Source organism: Corythoichthys intestinalis, chromosome 8 (assembly GCF_030265065.1).
Source record: "Corythoichthys intestinalis isolate RoL2023-P3 chromosome 8, ASM3026506v1, whole genome shotgun sequence".
Taxonomy (NCBI): domain Eukaryota; kingdom Metazoa; phylum Chordata; class Actinopteri; order Syngnathiformes; family Syngnathidae; genus Corythoichthys; species Corythoichthys intestinalis.
In genome coordinates this window covers 13,250,697-13,269,866 of record NC_080402.1, presented here as the reverse complement: position 1 = coordinate 13,269,866, position 19,170 = coordinate 13,250,697, and the positions used below count along the sequence as shown (strand labels likewise).

Here is a 19,170-nt window from a genome sequence, read left to right as displayed (position 1 = left end):
AAACACCCAAAAAACAAACCTATTAAACATGTGCATAGTGGAAAGAGCAATATGTTAGATTGGTGGCCAAAAATGACTGCAACCAGTATCAAACTAATGAGGCGCACAACTTCCTTTCCCCTTTGGGCTGACAGATAAGTGCTTTGCAATTGAAAATCAAGCTGGATTTCATTCCAATATTGCATTTCAATCAGAAACTAGAAAATGCAATTCCTGGAGAAAATGCTTGGGTAGCTTTGCTGTGCTGGTCTGTAGTACACACATACTTGTGAGTACATGCAAGTTGTAGTACAAGTACACAAAAGTACAAATACTTGTAGTAAAAGTACACAAAAGTACAAATACTTGTAGTAAAAGTATTCATTTTCATTTTTTAGCCCTTGTTGAGAGCTGAAGTACTTGTACAAAACAAGATTAAGTGAAGATGGTAAAGATAAAATTGAGATGCAATTTTATGTCAAAAATTATATTAAATCCAATTTTTTTAACTTTTTTTTTTTTTTTTTAACTCATGATCATTTTCACGATCGATTAATCAGACAATAAACGATAAATCGATTAATCGAATAAATGTCACTTTTCAATTACCTCCACAATTTACCTTGAAGTTGTTTTAGGCATGTTGTAAGTAACAATGAAACTAAATGGATGACTATTTCCTTTGAAAGTAATATTTTATAACATCTTCCTGACTTAACTGTAGTCTACAACTGTATCGGTTATCAAATTCATTGGCAACTAATTTATTAATCGATTTTAATCAATTAGTTGTTGCTGCCCTATTAAGAAGCTAGTTTAGACAGTAAGAAGTCTGAAAATTGGCAAAAATGTGAATTGTTGTTTCCAAAGCAGATTTTTGTTCATGTCCTACAGTGACTTAACAAAAATATAATGAAGAAATCTGATTATATTTACAACTGGGAAGTTATATACTGTATATGTTGAACAGTGGTACCTCGACATACGATCGCTTCGACACACAACCCTTTTGACATCCGACGTAAAAGTTGACTCGCCATTTGTTTCTACATCCGACGCCATGCTGAAATCACAAGGACATGACAGCGCCGCAGACGAAGGCAAGGCGGATTTTCTTGTGAGAGAAATCAACAGCTGTCAAAAAGGTTGGTAAAGGTGGTGAAACAAAGAAAAAGGTGACGCTTACCATTGAAATGAAGATGCAAATAATAGAAAAATATGAGTGTGGAGTACACATCCGTGAACTGGCTCAACAATACCGCCACGGAATGTTTACGATCTCCACGGTCCTCCTCCGCCCTCCGTTCGCCAGTCTTTATGAGTTAAGGTGACAATAATTATTGTGGTAACATCGCCAAAGCACGGCTACTGTCTGGCGCAGTTGACGGTGTTCTCAACAAAACATTAAAAGTGAAAGTAAACTCTGAACTGCACCGCTCCCTCTCTCTCATGTCAGAGACGCGGTGCGTTCAGGTACAGTACGCGAAAAAACGTCCGCCACATTTCAACACGAATCGTTATTATTATAGGAATTATTATTATTACGGTTTTTATTAATAATTTATTTGTTTTGCTATTTGTAATTGCCATTTGTAATAGTACCAGCAGTATCTATTAAGGATTTAGTGCAGGGTTTTTGGGCTGTGGAACAAATTAATGGAATTATAATGAATTCTTATGGTAAAATCCTGCTCGACAAGCGCCCATTTCGACTTACAAACAACGTCCTGGAACGAATTAACTTCCTATGTAGAGGTACCACTGTACTTTCAAGAATTTAGACAAGTTTAAGGTGAAGCCTAAGGTGAAGATCCTAAACGATTAATTTCTTATCAAAATAGTTGCTGATTAATTTGCTAATCGATTAGTTGCCGATTAATCTATTAAGTGTTGCACCTCTACTTAAAATGTTTCTAAATAACATTATCAAGACTAACTCCGCACCTTTGACCACTCTCTGGCTCTCTGCTTGGTTCTGACGGCACTTCGCTCCTCAGCGTACAAAGCACCAATGAATGAACCAATAGATGTCCCGCCAACAATGTCAATGGGAATCCCTGCCTCCTCCATAGCTTTAATTACACCTACATGAGAACAACCCCTGTGGAAGACAAACACTTTGGCATTAGATGTTCCACACAAACAGGTGTACAGACACATCACATCTCATTGGCTGACCTTGCTCCGCCTCCTCCCAGCACAAGGGCTATACTGTTTCCAGTCAGCTTTCGGGCCAGCCGAGAAAAATCACTGTGCCTATCTGCCGTTTTCTCAAAAACCTTTTCGTAGACTTCTCTCTGTAAAACACAGAAAATGTGTGGAAAACAATGCAGCAGCACCAGATTCTTAAATGAAAGAACAGTATATAATATACAGTACAGTGGTACCTCTACTTAAGAACGTCTCTACATACTATTGCTTCTTGTTAAGAAAGAAATTTCAGGATACAAAATACAGTATGGCTGGCACTCGTAGCTCCCAGTTTACTGAACGTAACATACTTATAGCTCCTCTGCCATTGGTTAATTCCTAGTACTCCTGGCATTCAATTGGCTAAGAGGGACCACTACTGTATGTGTATGTGTGTATCCCAGCGTCCTCTTGATTCACCCCTCGTCTTCCGACAGCTTTACATGAGTTTATTATTCACTCCATTCTTGGTTTTTTACATTATACCAACTCAGATTTTATGTTTATTGTGCAATAATCTACCGTAACATGCATTTGTTACATGTTTTGATGCATTTTTATTAGGGCTGTCAAACAATTACAATTTTTAATCGAGTTAATCACAGTTTAAAAATTAATCGTAATTAATCGCAATTCAAACCATCTCTAAAATATGCCATATTTTTCTATAAATTATTGTTGTAATGGAAAGATAAGACACAAGACGGACATAAACATTCAACATACTGTACATAAGTACTGTATTTGTTTATTATAACAATAAATCCACAAGATGGCATTAACATTTTTAACATTTATGTGTATTTTGCATAGCTATTTGATGGGGAATGCCAGTTCTCTTTGTATGAAGCGCTTTTCTTTTTGTGAACATTATTTTTTTGAGAGATAGGAATATTATTTTTGTTGTGCTTTCACTAAATTATACTGTAGCGACTTAACTCTTCGGCCCAAAAGCATGATGGGAAGTTGGGCAACCATGACTGTCAGTGGTAACTGCCAATGATATACAGTATGTTCTGCGTTGAGGTCAATTAGACGTGTTATGAAAACGATCGTCTCCTGCTCTGCCCAATTGCATGATGGGAAGTTGGCCAACCATGACTGTCAGTAGTGGCTGTAAATGGTATACAATATGTTCTGTGTTGTGGTCAATTAAGTGTATTAAGAAAAAGATTGCCTCTTATTCCGCCCAAATGCATGACGGGAAGTTGGGCAACCATGACTGTTAGTAGTGGCTGCTTAAGCCAATAAAAGGTGCAGTCCAATGAACGCCTGTCTCCACTTGCATTTCTCTGCCTTGTCAGTCTCAATGTGCTAAAACGGCGTCATTATAAACCGTTTCAGGCAACGCATGAACGGGTCATTCCGTCCATGTGATTAATTTAAAAAAAATAATTACCGCCCGTTAACACGATAAATCTGACAGCCCTAATTTTTATGCATTATAAAAGATTTATGTCTGAATTTGGGGGGACTTGGAACGGATCACGGCATTTACATGTAAAACGCGTCTATACTTCCAGAATTTTCAAGTTCAGAAACTACTTCCATTACAAATTAATTTCGTAAGTAGAGGTACATCTGTATAACAAGGGTGTCAAACTCTTCTCTGTTGCGGGCCCATTGTATTTATGGTTTCCTTCAAATGGCCATTATGTTTGCTGACCTGGGCTGCCTTGTTTAATCAAGTAGTTGGTTACTAATCGATTATCAAATGAATAGACAACTAAGATTGATATTTTTTTAACGTATTTTTCGGATTATAAAACACCCTTCAAATCCTTCATTTTCCACAAAAACTGCGCTTTACAATCTAGTGCGCCTTATGAAAGAATTCTGGGTATGCTTAATGAGCTTAAACCTATTTTTTGGGAGCATAACTATTGCTCCTATAAAGTAACATAAACACGAATCACAGGATTTTCTTTTGCAGGCCACAACATGACTTGGCTGGCCTGATCTGACCCCCAAGCCTAGAGTTTGACACCGATGATGTAAGCTGTCTAGTTCATCTTTTGTACCAGTTTGCTGGGGCTACGTCTGGAAAAGACCCTGCGAGGACACTTTAAGTGAAGATGCCCTGAGCACCAGCTGCGCATGTTAAGCCACTCGACAGTCCTGGAAGGACCTGGACTATCCTCTCTGTGGAGAAGGATCAGCTGTTTCAATGCACGGACTGCTGTGTTCTCCAGCATCTGCTCCAACTAGGGACAAATATGAAAAGAGATCATTTGTATTTGTAATTCATGTGAAATAATACAAAGCTCTTTCCCTTCCTGCAACACAAACCTCTCCTAGGGTAGGTTCCTGGTCTCCCAGGCCAACAATAAGGATGCAGTCTGCTTGACGAATGCAGCGCTGAGTCCATGGGGTCATGCTGTTGTCAGTCTGGTATAAGACAATTCGATTGATGTCCTCCTGCTGGGCCAGCCAACCGGACAAACGGTACTCATGGATGCTGATGGATAGGAATAGTGTATCACTAGCCAAGGAGTTGTCTCGATCACACATTTTTGCACACAAGTTAAGAGTCTAAAGCCCTTTTCACACTTATACCCAAGGAAATTCCCGTGTAATGTGACGCGGGATTTATTCGCTTCATTGCTGTCACGCATGTAGAGATGTCCCGAGAATGAGGAGAGTTGGACACTTTCACAGACTTGTCCCGTGTTGCCCACTGGCGCTCTCTGTGCGGGGTTGGCTGCTGGCGCGATTTTATAACCCGGACAATACGTCATTTTTGGTTGGCATCAGCTGTCACAATGTTGGTCAAATCATGTTTTTTTTACAGAGCAGTTTGTGGGTGCGTTCCCGATGTCGTAACTGCAGCCAATTCAAGCTCATCAAGACTGTATTTAAGCCCAGGCGATCCAAGAGAAGGGTGTCGAGGTGTTAACTTGCTGGGCGCCATTCGACACCTCTGCCACCCTTGTTTTGAAACCCCTTACGTCGTGCTGGTATTTGAGTATATTTGTTTTGTTGTCTTAACGGCTCTCTGCCTACCGCTTAGGTTAGTATCATTGATCCCGTCAACCTACTGTTACGGACCCATTGTGTTATTACCCTTTTCCGCGATCGCATGTATTTTTGTTTGTATTTAATAAACCCTTGAACGCTTCTCTCTGTTGTTTTCTGCTTTGAAGTAAAACCTTGTTTCTGCAGCCTTAAGCCAGGGGAGCCCAATCCCGGTCCTCGAGAGCCCCTATCCAGCTTTTTTTCCATGTCTTCCTCTTCTAACATACCTGAATCAACTAATCAGGATCGTTATCGGGCTGCTGCAGAGCTTGCTGATGAGCTGATCATTTGATTCAGGTGTGTTAAAGGAGGGAGACACGGAAAACAAGCTGGATAGGGGCTCTCGAGGACCGGGATTGGGCACCCCTGCCTTAAGCAAAAATATCACGGTTTTACGGTATTGCAGTTACAGCGCTAAAATGTGTTACTTTGAAATATCTGGGTTAAAAAATAAAATAAAATTTAGAAAAAATAACTTTTTTCCATCGAACAGGATTTTTATTTTTCAAAACATATTAGCAAATTGAACATAGGTATAATGTTAAGTTTTTTTGTTTTTTTTTTAATAACTGAAATATTCTAAATAAAATTAAAATGAATGCAGTCCTTTAGGTGAGCACAAACCCACAGCCACAGCTCAACATTATTACCATCAGAACAAAAATAATTGAATTAATTTCCATAAAAAGCACGTGTGTATGACTAGTATCATCTTTACGTTATACACACACACACACACACACACACACACACACACACACACACACACACTCTTTCTCAACATAGACAATTGCCATAGAGAAAAAAAAATCACGTTTTACCATCACAAGACACACTAAACACGCTGGAGTTAACTCTGGTGGGAAACGTTCATGACAGTGTTTATTAACCTTTAATTTGCGGAATCATATTGGAGGTATTGCCTCCTCAGCAGCCACCCTCCGCAAACATGTTTTACATGTCGGTTGGCCTTCCTCCTCTAAGCTGCGGCCGCCTGTAACCTTTCTGTAGCTGAAGTATTCCCATACCAGCGATTTCGTTTTCTTTGATGGAGGGGAAAAGTTCGGGGTTTCACCTCCTCCAGCCATCGTGTGGCACAGCTGACTCACTGACACTGAGACACAATCTGTGAGGGAGGGTTGAGCCTTTCAGCTGCAAGCGAGGGATTTCTCCATGCATTTTTGGGACATAAAAATTAGCTATTTTGAAACCATGGCGTTTTCATACCACAGTATACTTTGAAACCAGTAATCAGCACATGTCTACCGGCAACTTCACCAGTCGCAGTCGTAGCGTGCCCCCGATCGCCTTTACGTCCTGCTTTCGTTTACTACTAATGTAATGACGTACTGATGTCTTCCAGTGACGCATGACGTGGCTCCAGTTTGGCTCATTTGCTGATGCAAAGCCCACTGGTATTTGAGAGGCACGCAAAATGAACACTCGCTGTTTTAGTCGAAAAGGTGTAAAAAAAGAACTGGTGCTAACCCAAACACTAGCCTGGAACGATCACTTGCACCAGCTCGATAGTAACAAGGCCATAAAGGCCAATGAAAAAGACAATAGGGCCTTTGAAATATCATGATTAAGATTGCACACAAGCTTATTTCAAAGATGAAGCCGAATAAGATACAAATGAGAAGACGCTGACCTGTCCAAAGCAGATGCTCCAAGTCGCTCTCTGATTATGTCACTAGTCAATAGCAAAGTTGGACCTTAAGGGAAAAAAAAAAAAAAAAAAGTAACATAACCCAAACAATCATTCAGCAAGAATTACAGTATATCAAACAGTAATAATTGATACCTACCAATTGCATTGAGGGCATGGCTAAGCTCCATGTTGAATGCATTAATTGGCACTTCGTCACATACTGGTAACACAGCTACAGTCGAGAGGTTGCTGGCAGGGTTGGTTACATCAGTACTGGTGGCCATGGTAGGCAGACTTAGGGCTGACCCTGCAAGTGAGATTCGTAAAGGTGAAATCTAAAGGTTTAATTACTGGCCAAGTGTAAAATTGACTTCCATACACTACAACATCCATCTTCACTTGATTATTCATTGTCATCACCATGACTACTACTACTTTACCTGAGAATGGACCTCGACCTTGTTGAAGGTTCCCCAGAATTTTTTGGCCCAATAGATGGATCAGCCTCGTCACCACCTGACAAAAAAACACCCCGGTAAACCTCAGTACCACTTTAATATTACTGCAGAAACAACTGCAAGCCAACTCAATTTTTACCTGAGGATATCGTCTTTTAATGTTGTTGAGTGTCCCCTCAGGCAGCTTAACCAGTTCAGTGTCTCTTACTGCATGTACAGTAGTGGCTCTTGGCTGTTTGGTCAATGCCTCAACCTTAAACATATTGGATAATTAAGATTGGATAATGGATATGGATAATGGATAATTAATTGGATAATTTTTGTCTTTGTCTTAGTCTTTTGGACGAAAATACTTCGTAGTCTTTGTCATCTTCTAGTCATTTCAAAATGTTTTTGTCTTCGTCTAGTTTTAGTCGACAGTTATTCCAAATGCTTTCGTCTGTAAAATTCAAAAGTTTTAGTCCAAAAATAAATAAGTTTCCAACAATTTCAAATGAACATGGACAGATGAGCCCATATTGTAGCGCCTACAAGGACAACACCAACTTTGTGATGATAATACACACTCAGCAGGAACAGCAGTACATTAATTTCAATTAAACCTACATAGAAGCAACAAACTGCACGTAGAAGCCACAAACTGCATTAAAAAAAAAAAAAAAAAAAGTTGTCAGAACATTTAACATCCTCGAGACTGACCAGAAAGCCAAGTGGCTCTGCTTTGGACGCTCACCATTCTGACGCTAATGCTAGGAGTTACATTTAGCGTCTGATGATCACTCAGCACAGAACTTTAAAGGCATATATTGCATATTCTCTCTTGACAAGATAAGAAAACAAATCTTACTGTTTTTCCAAACAAGCAAGATGGAGCGCAGCCTAGCTTTAGACGCATCCTAAACTCCGGTGAGGAGAGTTAGGGATAGGTGCAGCACATCTCACATGAGTGACACTACCCAAACACTGCTACAATGCAAGCTAACATACTCCACGTACAATATAAAAATGTCACGCGTTGTGAACATATGACAGAAACGATGTCGCATTTTCGTCTCGTTGTCATCTCGTCAGACGAAAACTAGCATTCTTCTCGATGTGTTCTAGTCTCCGAAGCCACGTTTTTAGCTCGTCAACGTCACGTTATCTTCATGAAAAAATCTTTTGTCGATGAAATACTTCCGTTATTGTCACTTATCGTCATTGTTGACGAAAACACTGCTTAAAACTCTACTATGCAAAGCAAAAGCCATTTATCAACAACAACCAGAACTGTTGCCGGCTTCTCTAAACCAGAGCTCATCTGAGATGGAGTAATGCAAAGTCTTTGGTCAGAGATTAGATTGGCCTACTTACAATCCAGACCTGTCTCTGGACTTGAACATGTGACCTGTATGTCAAGCAAGAATGGCAAAGAATTCCACCTACAAAGCTACAACAATTAGTGTCCTCAGTTCCTAAACGTTTATAGAATGTTGTTAAAAAGATAATATGATGTAACAATGGTAAACATGACTATATCCCAGTTTTTTTTTTTTTTTTGAAACATCTGCAGCCATAAAATTCCAGAGTTTGGATTGTGTACTATTATCAATAAAGCATATTAGTTTGACCATTTAATATATATTTTTTTGAAGTGTAATCAATTAAACATGGGTTGAACAAATCATCGCATTCTGGTTTTATTTATGTTTAACACAATGTCCCAATTTCATTGAAATTGGGGTTGTATAAATGAGAGTTGTGGAATTGGCAATTGAATAAAATACAGTGGGAAGAAAAAGCCCCCACCCCCAGGTCAAATGCCAGATTTTTGTGGTGTTAAAAAAATACACAGACACACAACAACATACCAAGATAACGCATTGTAACACATTTTATGTAACTTAATCCAATTCAAGAAATGAAAACATTTGAAGGGGAAATTAAAAATAGGGTTGAAAAAATACACAAAAAAAAGTATTTTTGAGTAGCAGACTTTCAATGTGGCACAAGTTGATGTGGCAATATTTGCCCACTCATTTTTTGCAGAAACACTAAAATCTCATTAATATTGCAGGAGCATCCTCTATGCTCAGCTCCCTAATTTCTATGTACTATTTTCACAATAAGTGGTTTCTTACTTCATTCTATAGAATTTCGTACAAAGTATTTATCTTTTAATTGAGTCATACATTTTTTGTGTTACAATCATGATGCAAAAGGATTTCAAATGACTAATATTGGTCTGAAAAAGCTATGATTTAAACTGAGATGTGCACACTTTTTTCCATCCTTTGTATATTAACCAAAGGTTTAGAAGTCTTACCACTCCAATGAGGTCTCCTCTTCCATATTCCCCAACAAGTTCTTTCTTGCCATTTGCTTTGCGGATCACCGAACGCAGACGTCCGTTCAGAACAATATATGTGCAGTCTGACCTATCATCTTGTCTACATGCATGTAAATAGAAAACACACACTATATAGTATGTTCTACTAATTAATTTCACAAGATAAAATTAACCATGAAAATGCAGCTAAAGCTGGAAAACCAGTAATAAACGGAAACGGGTACCTGTAGAGGGCTCTACCCGCTTCTACAGCCATCCAATCAATAGCAAAGTCCATCTGCCTGACAAAAGGTGACATCCGGATGGCCACGGTGTGCGCTGCGCTCAACACCACGCTAGGTTGCTCCCGCATAATCCTGTGCAGTGGAACCCCATGATTTGCAACAGTAAAATTGAACGAAACATTTTATGTTTTAGCTGAAGTCTTTAATAACACTTCACGTGTTTAATAGCGCTTAAATACTGTGCATCGAATCTGTCTGCCGGTGGGAGATGCTGAAACGCTCGGTCCCACATAACTCTGCCTTTTGAGCATAGCACCTCCCCTGCTCTGATCTGAGTACTGTTCACCCACTCCCCTGGAAGCACAGCTCGACTACCCCTCAAAAGAAGTACCGGCTAATGTGATAGCTCAGTTAACCCTTAGCACCAGTGTTAGTCAGAGCACAATGTTAACATCTGCTTTTTTCAAAATGTCGACGAGGAAACGTATATTTGGATGTAAAGAAGGATGTCTTTTTTCACGCTATCAAAAGACAAAACTTAGTCAGAAATGGTTGAACAACGAAAGAGTATTAAGGCCATAGACGAAAAAAAATAGAATTAAGAGAATTAAGTCATAATATTATGAGATTAAAGTCAAAATATGATGGGAATAAAGTCATCCGTTGTAATACCATTAGGAAAAAAATGGAACTACAGTATATACTGTACAGAATACATTGTCATATTATGAGAAAATAGTGCTACATTGTGATAACAAAATTAAAGTAATATTATCAGAAAAATGTCTTAATATTACAAGATTAAAGTCGTAATAATAATTATTCAGTGTGCTATCTGTTGTTTAGATAAGCATTTGGTTATAGATGTATGCATAGATATGCAGAGATACCGTAGTTTTTGGACTATAAGCCGCTATTTTTTCCCTCATTTAGAATCTTGCAGTTTACAGTCCAGTGTGGCATATTTGTTCATTTATTTGGGTTAATAGGTAACACTTAATTTGACAGTGGTGTCATAAGACTGCTATAAGACCGTCATAATTATGACATAACTAGGGTTGTTCCAATCATGTTTTTTTGCTCCCGATCTGATCCCGATCGTTTTAGTTTGAGTATCTGCCGATCCCAATATTTTCCGATCCGATTGCTTTTTTTTTTTTGCTCCTGATTCAATTCCAATCATTCCCGATAATTTTTCCCGATCATACACATTTTGGCAATGCATTAAGACAAAAATGAATTAAACTCGGACGAATATATACATTCAACATACAGTACATAAGTACTGTATTTGTTTATTATGACAATAAATCCTCAAGATGGCATTTACATTATTAACATTCTTTCTGTGAGAGGGCTCCACAGATAGAAAGACTTGTAATTCTTAAAGGATAAATGTGATTTTGTATATTGTGACTAAATATTGCCATCTAGTGTATTTGTTGAGCTTTCAGTAAATGATACTGCAGCCATTTAACTTCTGCCCAAATGCATGATGGGAAGTGCAACCGTGACTGTGCATAGGGACCCAAGTGATATATCTTCTCTGCGCTGGGAAAGAACATAGGGTGTTATGAAAATGATCAACTACTACCTTTCTTCCCCACATTACCTCCCACATTATTTTTATTTGCTGAGAGAGGTATTGTAAGGCTTTAGCCACATAAAATATGGCTCCAAAGGCTGTCAAAATTCTCTCTACTCATTATACGCTGCCTTTAAGCGCTATCTATAGGTAAAACGGCGTTTTTATGGATTGAACGCGACAATGCGTGAGTGGGTCGTGCAACGCATGCGTTATTTATTTAACGTGATTAATTTTAAAAAATTACTTACCGCCGCTATCGCAATAAATTTGATTGCCCTACTTTAAGCCAAAACTACTCTGGATGAGTGTAAGACATTTTGTCTGTAACGTTAAATACAATTAGAAAACGATTTAAATAAAATATATACAGTACTGTGCAAAAGTTTTAGGCAGGACACCTGCCTAAAACTTATATATATATATATATATATATGTACACAGTATATATATATATACACGTCATTCAAGAATATATATACACAGTGCCTTGCAAAAGTATTCGGCCCCCTTGAATCTTGCAACCTTTCGCCACATTTCAGGCTTCAAACATAAAGATATGAAATTTAATTTTTTTTGTCAAGAATCAACAACAAGTGGGACACAATCGTGAAGTGGAACAACATTTATTGGATGATTTAAACTTTTTTAACATATAAAAAACTGAAAAGTGGGGCGTGCAATATTATTCGACCCCTTTACTTTCAGTGCAGCAAACTCACTCCAGAAGTTCAGTGAGGATCTCTGAATGATCCAATGTTGTCCTAAATGACCGATGATGATAAATAGAATCCAAATGTGTGTAATCAAGTCTCCGTATAAATGCACCTGCTCTGTGATAGTCTCAGGGTTCTGTTTAAAGTGCAGAGAGCATTATGAAAACCAAGCAACACACCAGGCAGGTCCGAGATACTGTTGTGGAGAAGTTTAAAGCCGGATTTGGATACAAAAAGATTTCCCAAGCTTTAAACATCTCAAGGAGCACTGTGCAAGCCATCATATTGAAATGGAAGGAGCATCAGACCACTGCAAATCTACCAAGACCCGGCCGTCCTTCCAAACTTTCTTCTCAAACAAGGAGAAAACTGATCAGAGATGCAGCCAAGAGGCCCATGATCACTCCAGATGAACTGCAGAGATCTACAGCTGAGGTGGGAGAGTCTGTCCATAGGACAACAATCAGTCGTACACTGCACAAATCTGGCCTTTATGGAAGAGTGGCAAGAAGAAAGCCATTTCTCAAAGATATCCATAAAAAGTCTCATTTAAGGTTTGCCACAAGCCACCTGGGAGACACACCAAACATGTGGAAGAAGGTGCTCTGGTCAGATGAAACCAAAATTGAACTTTTTGGCCACAATGCAAAACGATATGTTTGGCGTAAAAGCAACACAGCTCATCACCCTGAACACACCATCCCCACTGTCAAACATGGTGGTGGCAGCATCATGGTTTGGGCCTGCTTTTCTTCAGCAGGGACAGGGAAGATGGCTAAAATTGACGGGAAGATGGATGCAGCCAAATACAGGAACATTCTGGAAGAAAACCTGTTGGTATCTGCACAAGACCTGAGACTGGGACGGAGATTTATCTTCCAACAGGACAATGATCCAAAACATAAAGCCAAATCTACAATGGAATGGTTCAAAAATAAACGTATCCAGGTGTTGGAATGGCCAAGTCAAAGTCCAGACCTGAATCCAATCGAGAATCTGTGGAAAGAGCTGAAGACTGCTGTTCACAAACACTCTCCATCCAACCTCACTGAGCTCGAGCTGTTTTGCAAGGAAGAATGGGCAAGAATGTCAGTCTCTCGATGTGCAAAACCGATAGAAACACACCCCAAGCGACTTGCAGCTGTAATTGGAGCAAAAGGTGGCGCTACAAAGTATTAACGCAAGGGGGCCGAATAATATTGCACGCCCCACTTTTCAGTTTTTTATTTGTTAAAAAAGTTTGAATTATCCAATAAATGTTGTTCCACTTCACGATTGTGTCCCACTTGTTGTTGATTCTTGACAAAAAATAAAAATTTTATATCTTTATGTTTGAAGCCTGAAATGTGGCGAAAGGTTGCAAGGTTCAAGGGGGCCGAATACTTTTGCAAGGCACTGTATTTCTAGTCACCTATGAGTCACTCTCCACCAGACTTTAGTTTAGCTACTCTCCCAGACAAAAACACTATTGTAAAACATAACTTTGACTAATTTGCTCATAAAGACCCTTTCGAAAACAAAAGTAAACCAGTTGGAGGATAATGTAGTGAAAGGGGTGCATCAGGGGAGGGGACGGGGTTCTTAAAGAAACTGAGTCCCATTTCCAGCCTTTTGAGACAGCCATAATGCTAAAGAAAATTTCTATGAAGTCGTGTATGAAATACTGTACAGCTTTCACACATCAACTAATGGTAAAATTGTTACTAGCATGAGCTTTAGAATTGTACTATATGCCTGAAAATTATGCAACACGCCCTCTTTAATAGAATTCAAACTGCATACTTTCAGGAAACCAAATAAAACCACTTGTTTGCTTGCTTTTAAAAGATTCATGTTGAAAAAATACTTACTCATAGAAATCGGATTTAGATATCTTGAGGTAAGTGCAGTCTCGTATGGCTTTGATGGTAAAAATGAGAGGCTCTCCAGTAAGCACAGCGAGCTGTCCCACCATCTCCCCTGGGTGGGTCACAAACAGGCAGACAGCTTCTTGCTTATTTATCATCCTCTGGTAGACATGCAGGCAACCAGACAGGACAAAGTGCAGACTCACGTCCTAGGGGAGTACAGAGAGATACATTATATGATTCAACAATGTGTACCAAATACCAATATTGCTTTTTTATTTAAACTGTAGATTACTGAATTCATATTGTAATACTTACCTGGTCACCTTGTCTGGCTAAGACAGCTCCAGCTTTAGCGTGATGTAAAGTCACTTTTCCATTTAACAGAGAGGGGTCCTGGCATTGAGAGGATGTAATGATTGATTTGTATCATTAAAAAATAAGGAACACTATGAAAACTCCTTTCTTATCATTTTTATTTGATTCCAACGAAGCTTGAGAAAGTGAAGCATTGTACACTCTTATAAGCGCTGAGTACTTTTTTTTTCCATCAATAGGCAAACCCCCATCTGTGAGTGTGTGTTGTGTGTGTATTTATGTCCTTTTCACCACACAATTCCTTACAGGGGGCCTCATGACTGACCTGCTTTCGGCATTATAATCTGTAATCAGATGCTACAGCGTGTTTGTCAATCGGCTCATTCATCCAGTAAGTCACTTGTTGTTTCTCAATCCATACACCACAGTACTGACAGTACATCAAATGGAATTTACACAACCACTTTGACATAAACAATGATTTTTTTCCCAGCTTAATTTCTAAGATAGTCTTTGACTGGATAAGAAAAGTTGACGACCCTGTGGGAATTAACGGGCAATCACTCTGAGTGTAGAAGACAAATGGTATTTTTGCTAAGATGCTAATCGATAATCGTAGACATGCCTGCTTCTATTGTTTCAGTACACAATGAAATACAGTCCCTGACAAAAGTCTTGTCGCTTATCCATTTTGTAGAAACAATTGCTAATAACCTGACTTTAAATTATTCAATTGGTTTCAGAAATGGCTCCTATGAAAGCTAAGACCCCCCCCAAATGATGTTGAATGTAGAAAAATATATGTTTCATTGAAAAAAGATTTATCATTAAATGAAGACAGAAAGGTACAATTTTGGTCTGTTTTGTGGCAAAAGGTGGATTTTCCAGATGAATCTTCCATTGAATTACACCACAGTCGGCGCAAATATTGCAGGAGACCTACTGGAGCCCATATGGATCCAAGATTCACTCAGAAAACAGTGAAGTTTGGTGGTGGCAAAATAATGGTCTGGGGTTACATCCAGTATGGGGGTGTGCGAGAGATCTGCAGGGTGGAAGGCAACATAAATAGTCTGAAATATCAACAAATCTTAGCTGCCTCTTACATTCCTAACCATAAAAAGGGACAAATTCTGCAGGTTGACGCTCCATCGCATACTTCAATCTTTACCTCAAAATTCAAGATCAAGATACTCCAGGACTGGCCAGCCCAGTCACCAGACATGAACATCATTGAGCATGTCTGGGGTAGGATGAAAGAGGAAGCATGGAAGACGAAACCCAATAATGTTGATGAAACTCTGGGAGGCATGCAAGACTGCTTTCTTTGATGTTCCTGATGACTTCATCAATAAATTGTATGAATCCTTGCCCAACCGCATGGATGCAGTCCTTCAAGCCCATGGAAGTCATACAAAATAGCAAATTTGGATCTAACAGCACCACTACATAATTCGCTTATGTTATGTAACGTATTTTTGTATTTGAAGTACATTTTTGGTTCAATTTTCACACTACTTTCTGTAGGCGACAAAACTTTTGTCTTGCCAAAATTTAACCTTTATGTCTTCATTAAATGATAAATCTTTTTTCAGCAAAACAAATATATTTTTGTACATTCAACATCATTTGGGAGGGTCTTAGCTTTCATATGAGTCATTTCTGAAACCATTTGAATAATTAAAAGTCAGGTTATTAGCAATTGTTTCTACAAAATGGATAAGCGACAAGACTTTTGTCAGGGACTGTAAAGATATTACAACCACAGTGTAACCAACAACAGATGCATCTGAAAGATGAGTGCATGAGAAATAATGTTCGATTGGGCTGAAAAGAGTGCCCTTTATACAAGAAATTAATGACTAAGTGATAAGAACAGGCCAGTATGCGGATAGTTGATGACTAACATCACCCCCTCACCAGATGATAACAGATGGATAGATAGTTCCAAGCTGACGTTGTGCGCCGAGTCAGCTCACACCTGGCTGACGCTGACAGAAGATAATCAGCATCGCCCCGACAACAGTAGCTAAGAACCAGTGTTGTTAATCTTACTTTAAAAAAGTAATTAATTATAGTTACAAATTACTTCTCCCAAAAGTAATTGCGTTAGTAACTCAGTTACCTAAATGTAAGAGTAATCAGTTACTTGGGAAAGTAACTGGTGATAATTTCCATGTTTCGGTTTTTTTTTCCCCTCAAAAAAAAAAAAAAAAAAAAAAAGAAAGAAAGAAAAAAAACTTAGGTCACACTATGTGAAGTAAAAAAAAAAAGGTTTTTGGGACAATTGGCCCGAGCCCAATTCTTTACCCTAATTTACCCTTTACCCTGAATCAACCGTTAAAAGTTGTTAAAATTGCTCCCATTATTGCATTAGTTCCCTTCTGTGTACTTCTGACACGTGGAAGTTTTAAAACTGTTTAATGGTTTAAAGATAGATTCAAGTCAAGATTTTGCCGATTTAGGAGTATTTTAGATAAAAAGTTACTTAGGTTCGCTAGGAAGGTTCTCTACAACAGAGCCTTCCTAAGAAGTCTACTGCTTTAAGATGGCGGCTGTTTACTAACGCATCTAGTTCCTATACTGTACATGTTGCTAACGCCCCCGTGTCTGTCATTTCGCATCTAGTTCTATATATACGTGATATCTACCATGTCTAACATATCTACCATATCATGTGGGCGTAGTTTGTAGGCTATCGGCTACAGTCAGGTATTATTAGAGCCACCTAGCATCGCGTTTGCTCGGCGTCACAACTTTTTTGCCTCCTCCCCACTCCTGCTCTGCTCGTCGTCTCGGTGAGTCCGTCTCCCTCAGACTTTTATCACGTCATTCAACCAATATAACAACGCATAGTAACGCACGCCTTTCCATCCTCAGTAACGGTAACGACGTTGCCAAGATGAGAAAAGTAATTAATTAGATACCCATTACTGAAAAAAATAACGCCGTTAGTAACGCTGTTATATTCTAACGCCGTTATTAACAACACTGCTAAGAACTCTTTTGCCCAATCAAAGACTGGCGACACCCCTGGGCACGGCCATGATAGTCCTTCCCATCTGCCTCCTCGCTTCCCAGCACCTTCAAAAATTTTGAACTTTTCTAACTCTTCACTTCTCAGGATGCCAAGAGGCATGCTTCCAGAATGGGACCCTGGGCCCAGTTTTCTCCCTCTGTTTGCCTGACAGTTTTCATTGTTGTTCCGTTATTTTTTACTGTTCTCGACTTTGTCTCGATTAAATGGTAAACTTTTTGGAAAGTTGCTGTTAGAGCTTTTCTTCGGATTATCAAAGTCCGTGTTCTTGGAGTCAGATGGTGGTTATAACGACATGATCGTGTGGCGTTTGGCTAAGAGGTCTTATGCTAAAAGTGTACATACCTCAATTCGCATGAGTTTAAGGATTTCTTTCTGAGCTTCCTCAAACAATGCTGAACTGGATCGGCAGGTTACAGTTGTGAAAATATTGTCCACCCCTGCCTCTTCCTCTGGATATAAGTAGATCCCAGAGGGAACCTCTTCCACTGTCACCTTCCTCTCCCGCTGCTCCTGGGAAACAGACTGTCATGATGCACAATGTTGAATTAGCCTCAGTTAATAATTCCCTGGATACTTGTGAGGTCATTTAAAATTGTGGCACTGACTTTATTAACATTATCATTAAGAATAAATAGAAATCAATCGTTTATCATTGAATTTAAAAAAAAGGTATAATGTACTACACACTAACCCGAGTAAAGTTGGGCGGAGTGTTGCCATCTTCAGCAGACACAGAGATCCGCCCCCTTTCATATGCCATGTCAAAGTCTGATTTAAGACCTTTCTGTAAACCTGCACAGATAGAAATAAATAAGCATTTGACTCCATTGTAAAGGGCTGTACTAGCAGGATGCGTCTTCCTCGGGCGATTGAACAAGTGAGTGAATGTGAATTTCCATATTGTTGCATGAATCAAGTATAACCATAGTGTGAAAGATGTATCAGGGGTGGAGTGCCCCTAGCTGCAATGTATTTACTGTATATTAAAAGGGCTAGCCACAAGGACGATGTACTTTGGACATAGCAATGTTTCACTCCTGTATGAAAGGGACAGGCAAATAACTGCTATCGCTACTGTTATACTTAGAAAGCAGAAATTTAATTGGAATTTACTCTGAAAGTTGCTAGTAAATCATGCGAGCTGAACAAACACTTTCTCAGTGAACTAAAAATTGCTGCCAAATAGGTCATAACAAAGGCAATAAAAGGATCTGTGGAAATGGGGAAGGAGGTAAGCATGAATGGCTTGTTTGATCTTCTGTGCACCATAAAACTGTATGCATACAACATTTACAGTATATATACAGTTCCTGACAAAAGACTTGTCGCTTATCCATTTTGTAGAAACAATTGCCAATAACCTGACTTTTAATGATTCAATTGGTTTCAGAACTGGCTCATATGAAAGCTAGGACCCTCCCAAATGATGTTGAATGTACAAAAATATACGTTTCACTGAAAAAAGATTTATCATTTAATGAAGACATAAAGGTCAAATTTTGGCAAGACAAAAGTTTTGTCGCCTACAGAAAGTAGAGCTTTCATATGAGCCATTTCTGAAACCAATTGAATAACTAAAGGTCACGTTATTAGCAATTGTTTCTACAAAATGGATAAGCGACAAGACTTTTGTCAGGGACTGTATCTGTATACTCTATATATACATAAAAATACATGAATTTTTGCAAGTTTCTAAACAATTTCAAACAAAGTGAAACAAAAAAACACCTTACTAGCAATATCTACAGGCATGGAAATGGTCCTGCTGAGTGTAACTCCATCCTTCCCTTGATCTCCTATTAAATACATCAGCAAATG

General features: G+C 38.9%; 1 protein-coding gene across 7 annotated transcripts in view; it reads right to left on the bottom strand.

The window, feature by feature from the left end:
* The window catches only part of pnpla6 (patatin-like phospholipase domain containing 6), a 92,280-nt gene that overhangs the window by 48,926 nt on the left and 24,184 nt on the right, over positions 1-19,170 (bottom strand). For all 7 annotated transcript variants that reach the window (XM_057842972.1, XM_057842971.1, XM_057842970.1 and 4 more), the window contains exons 13-27: positions 19,086-19,148; positions 18,044-18,144; positions 17,695-17,874; positions 14,313-14,390; positions 13,998-14,203; positions 9,847-9,978; positions 9,599-9,722; positions 7,433-7,546; positions 7,276-7,351; positions 6,993-7,142; positions 6,836-6,899; positions 4,459-4,627; positions 4,191-4,373; positions 2,158-2,276; positions 1,924-2,080 (exon numbers count right to left, since the gene is read on the bottom strand). In XM_057842972.1, coding sequence (XP_057698955.1) covers positions 1,924-2,080; positions 2,158-2,276; positions 4,191-4,373; positions 4,459-4,627; positions 6,836-6,899; positions 6,993-7,142; positions 7,276-7,351; positions 7,433-7,546; positions 9,599-9,722; positions 9,847-9,978; positions 13,998-14,203; positions 14,313-14,390; positions 17,695-17,874; positions 18,044-18,144; positions 19,086-19,148 — 1,916 coding nt within the window. The remainder of the gene's footprint in view (positions 1-1,923; positions 2,081-2,157; positions 2,277-4,190; positions 4,374-4,458; positions 4,628-6,835; positions 6,900-6,992; positions 7,143-7,275; positions 7,352-7,432; positions 7,547-9,598; positions 9,723-9,846; positions 9,979-13,997; positions 14,204-14,312; positions 14,391-17,694; positions 17,875-18,043; positions 18,145-19,085; positions 19,149-19,170) is intronic.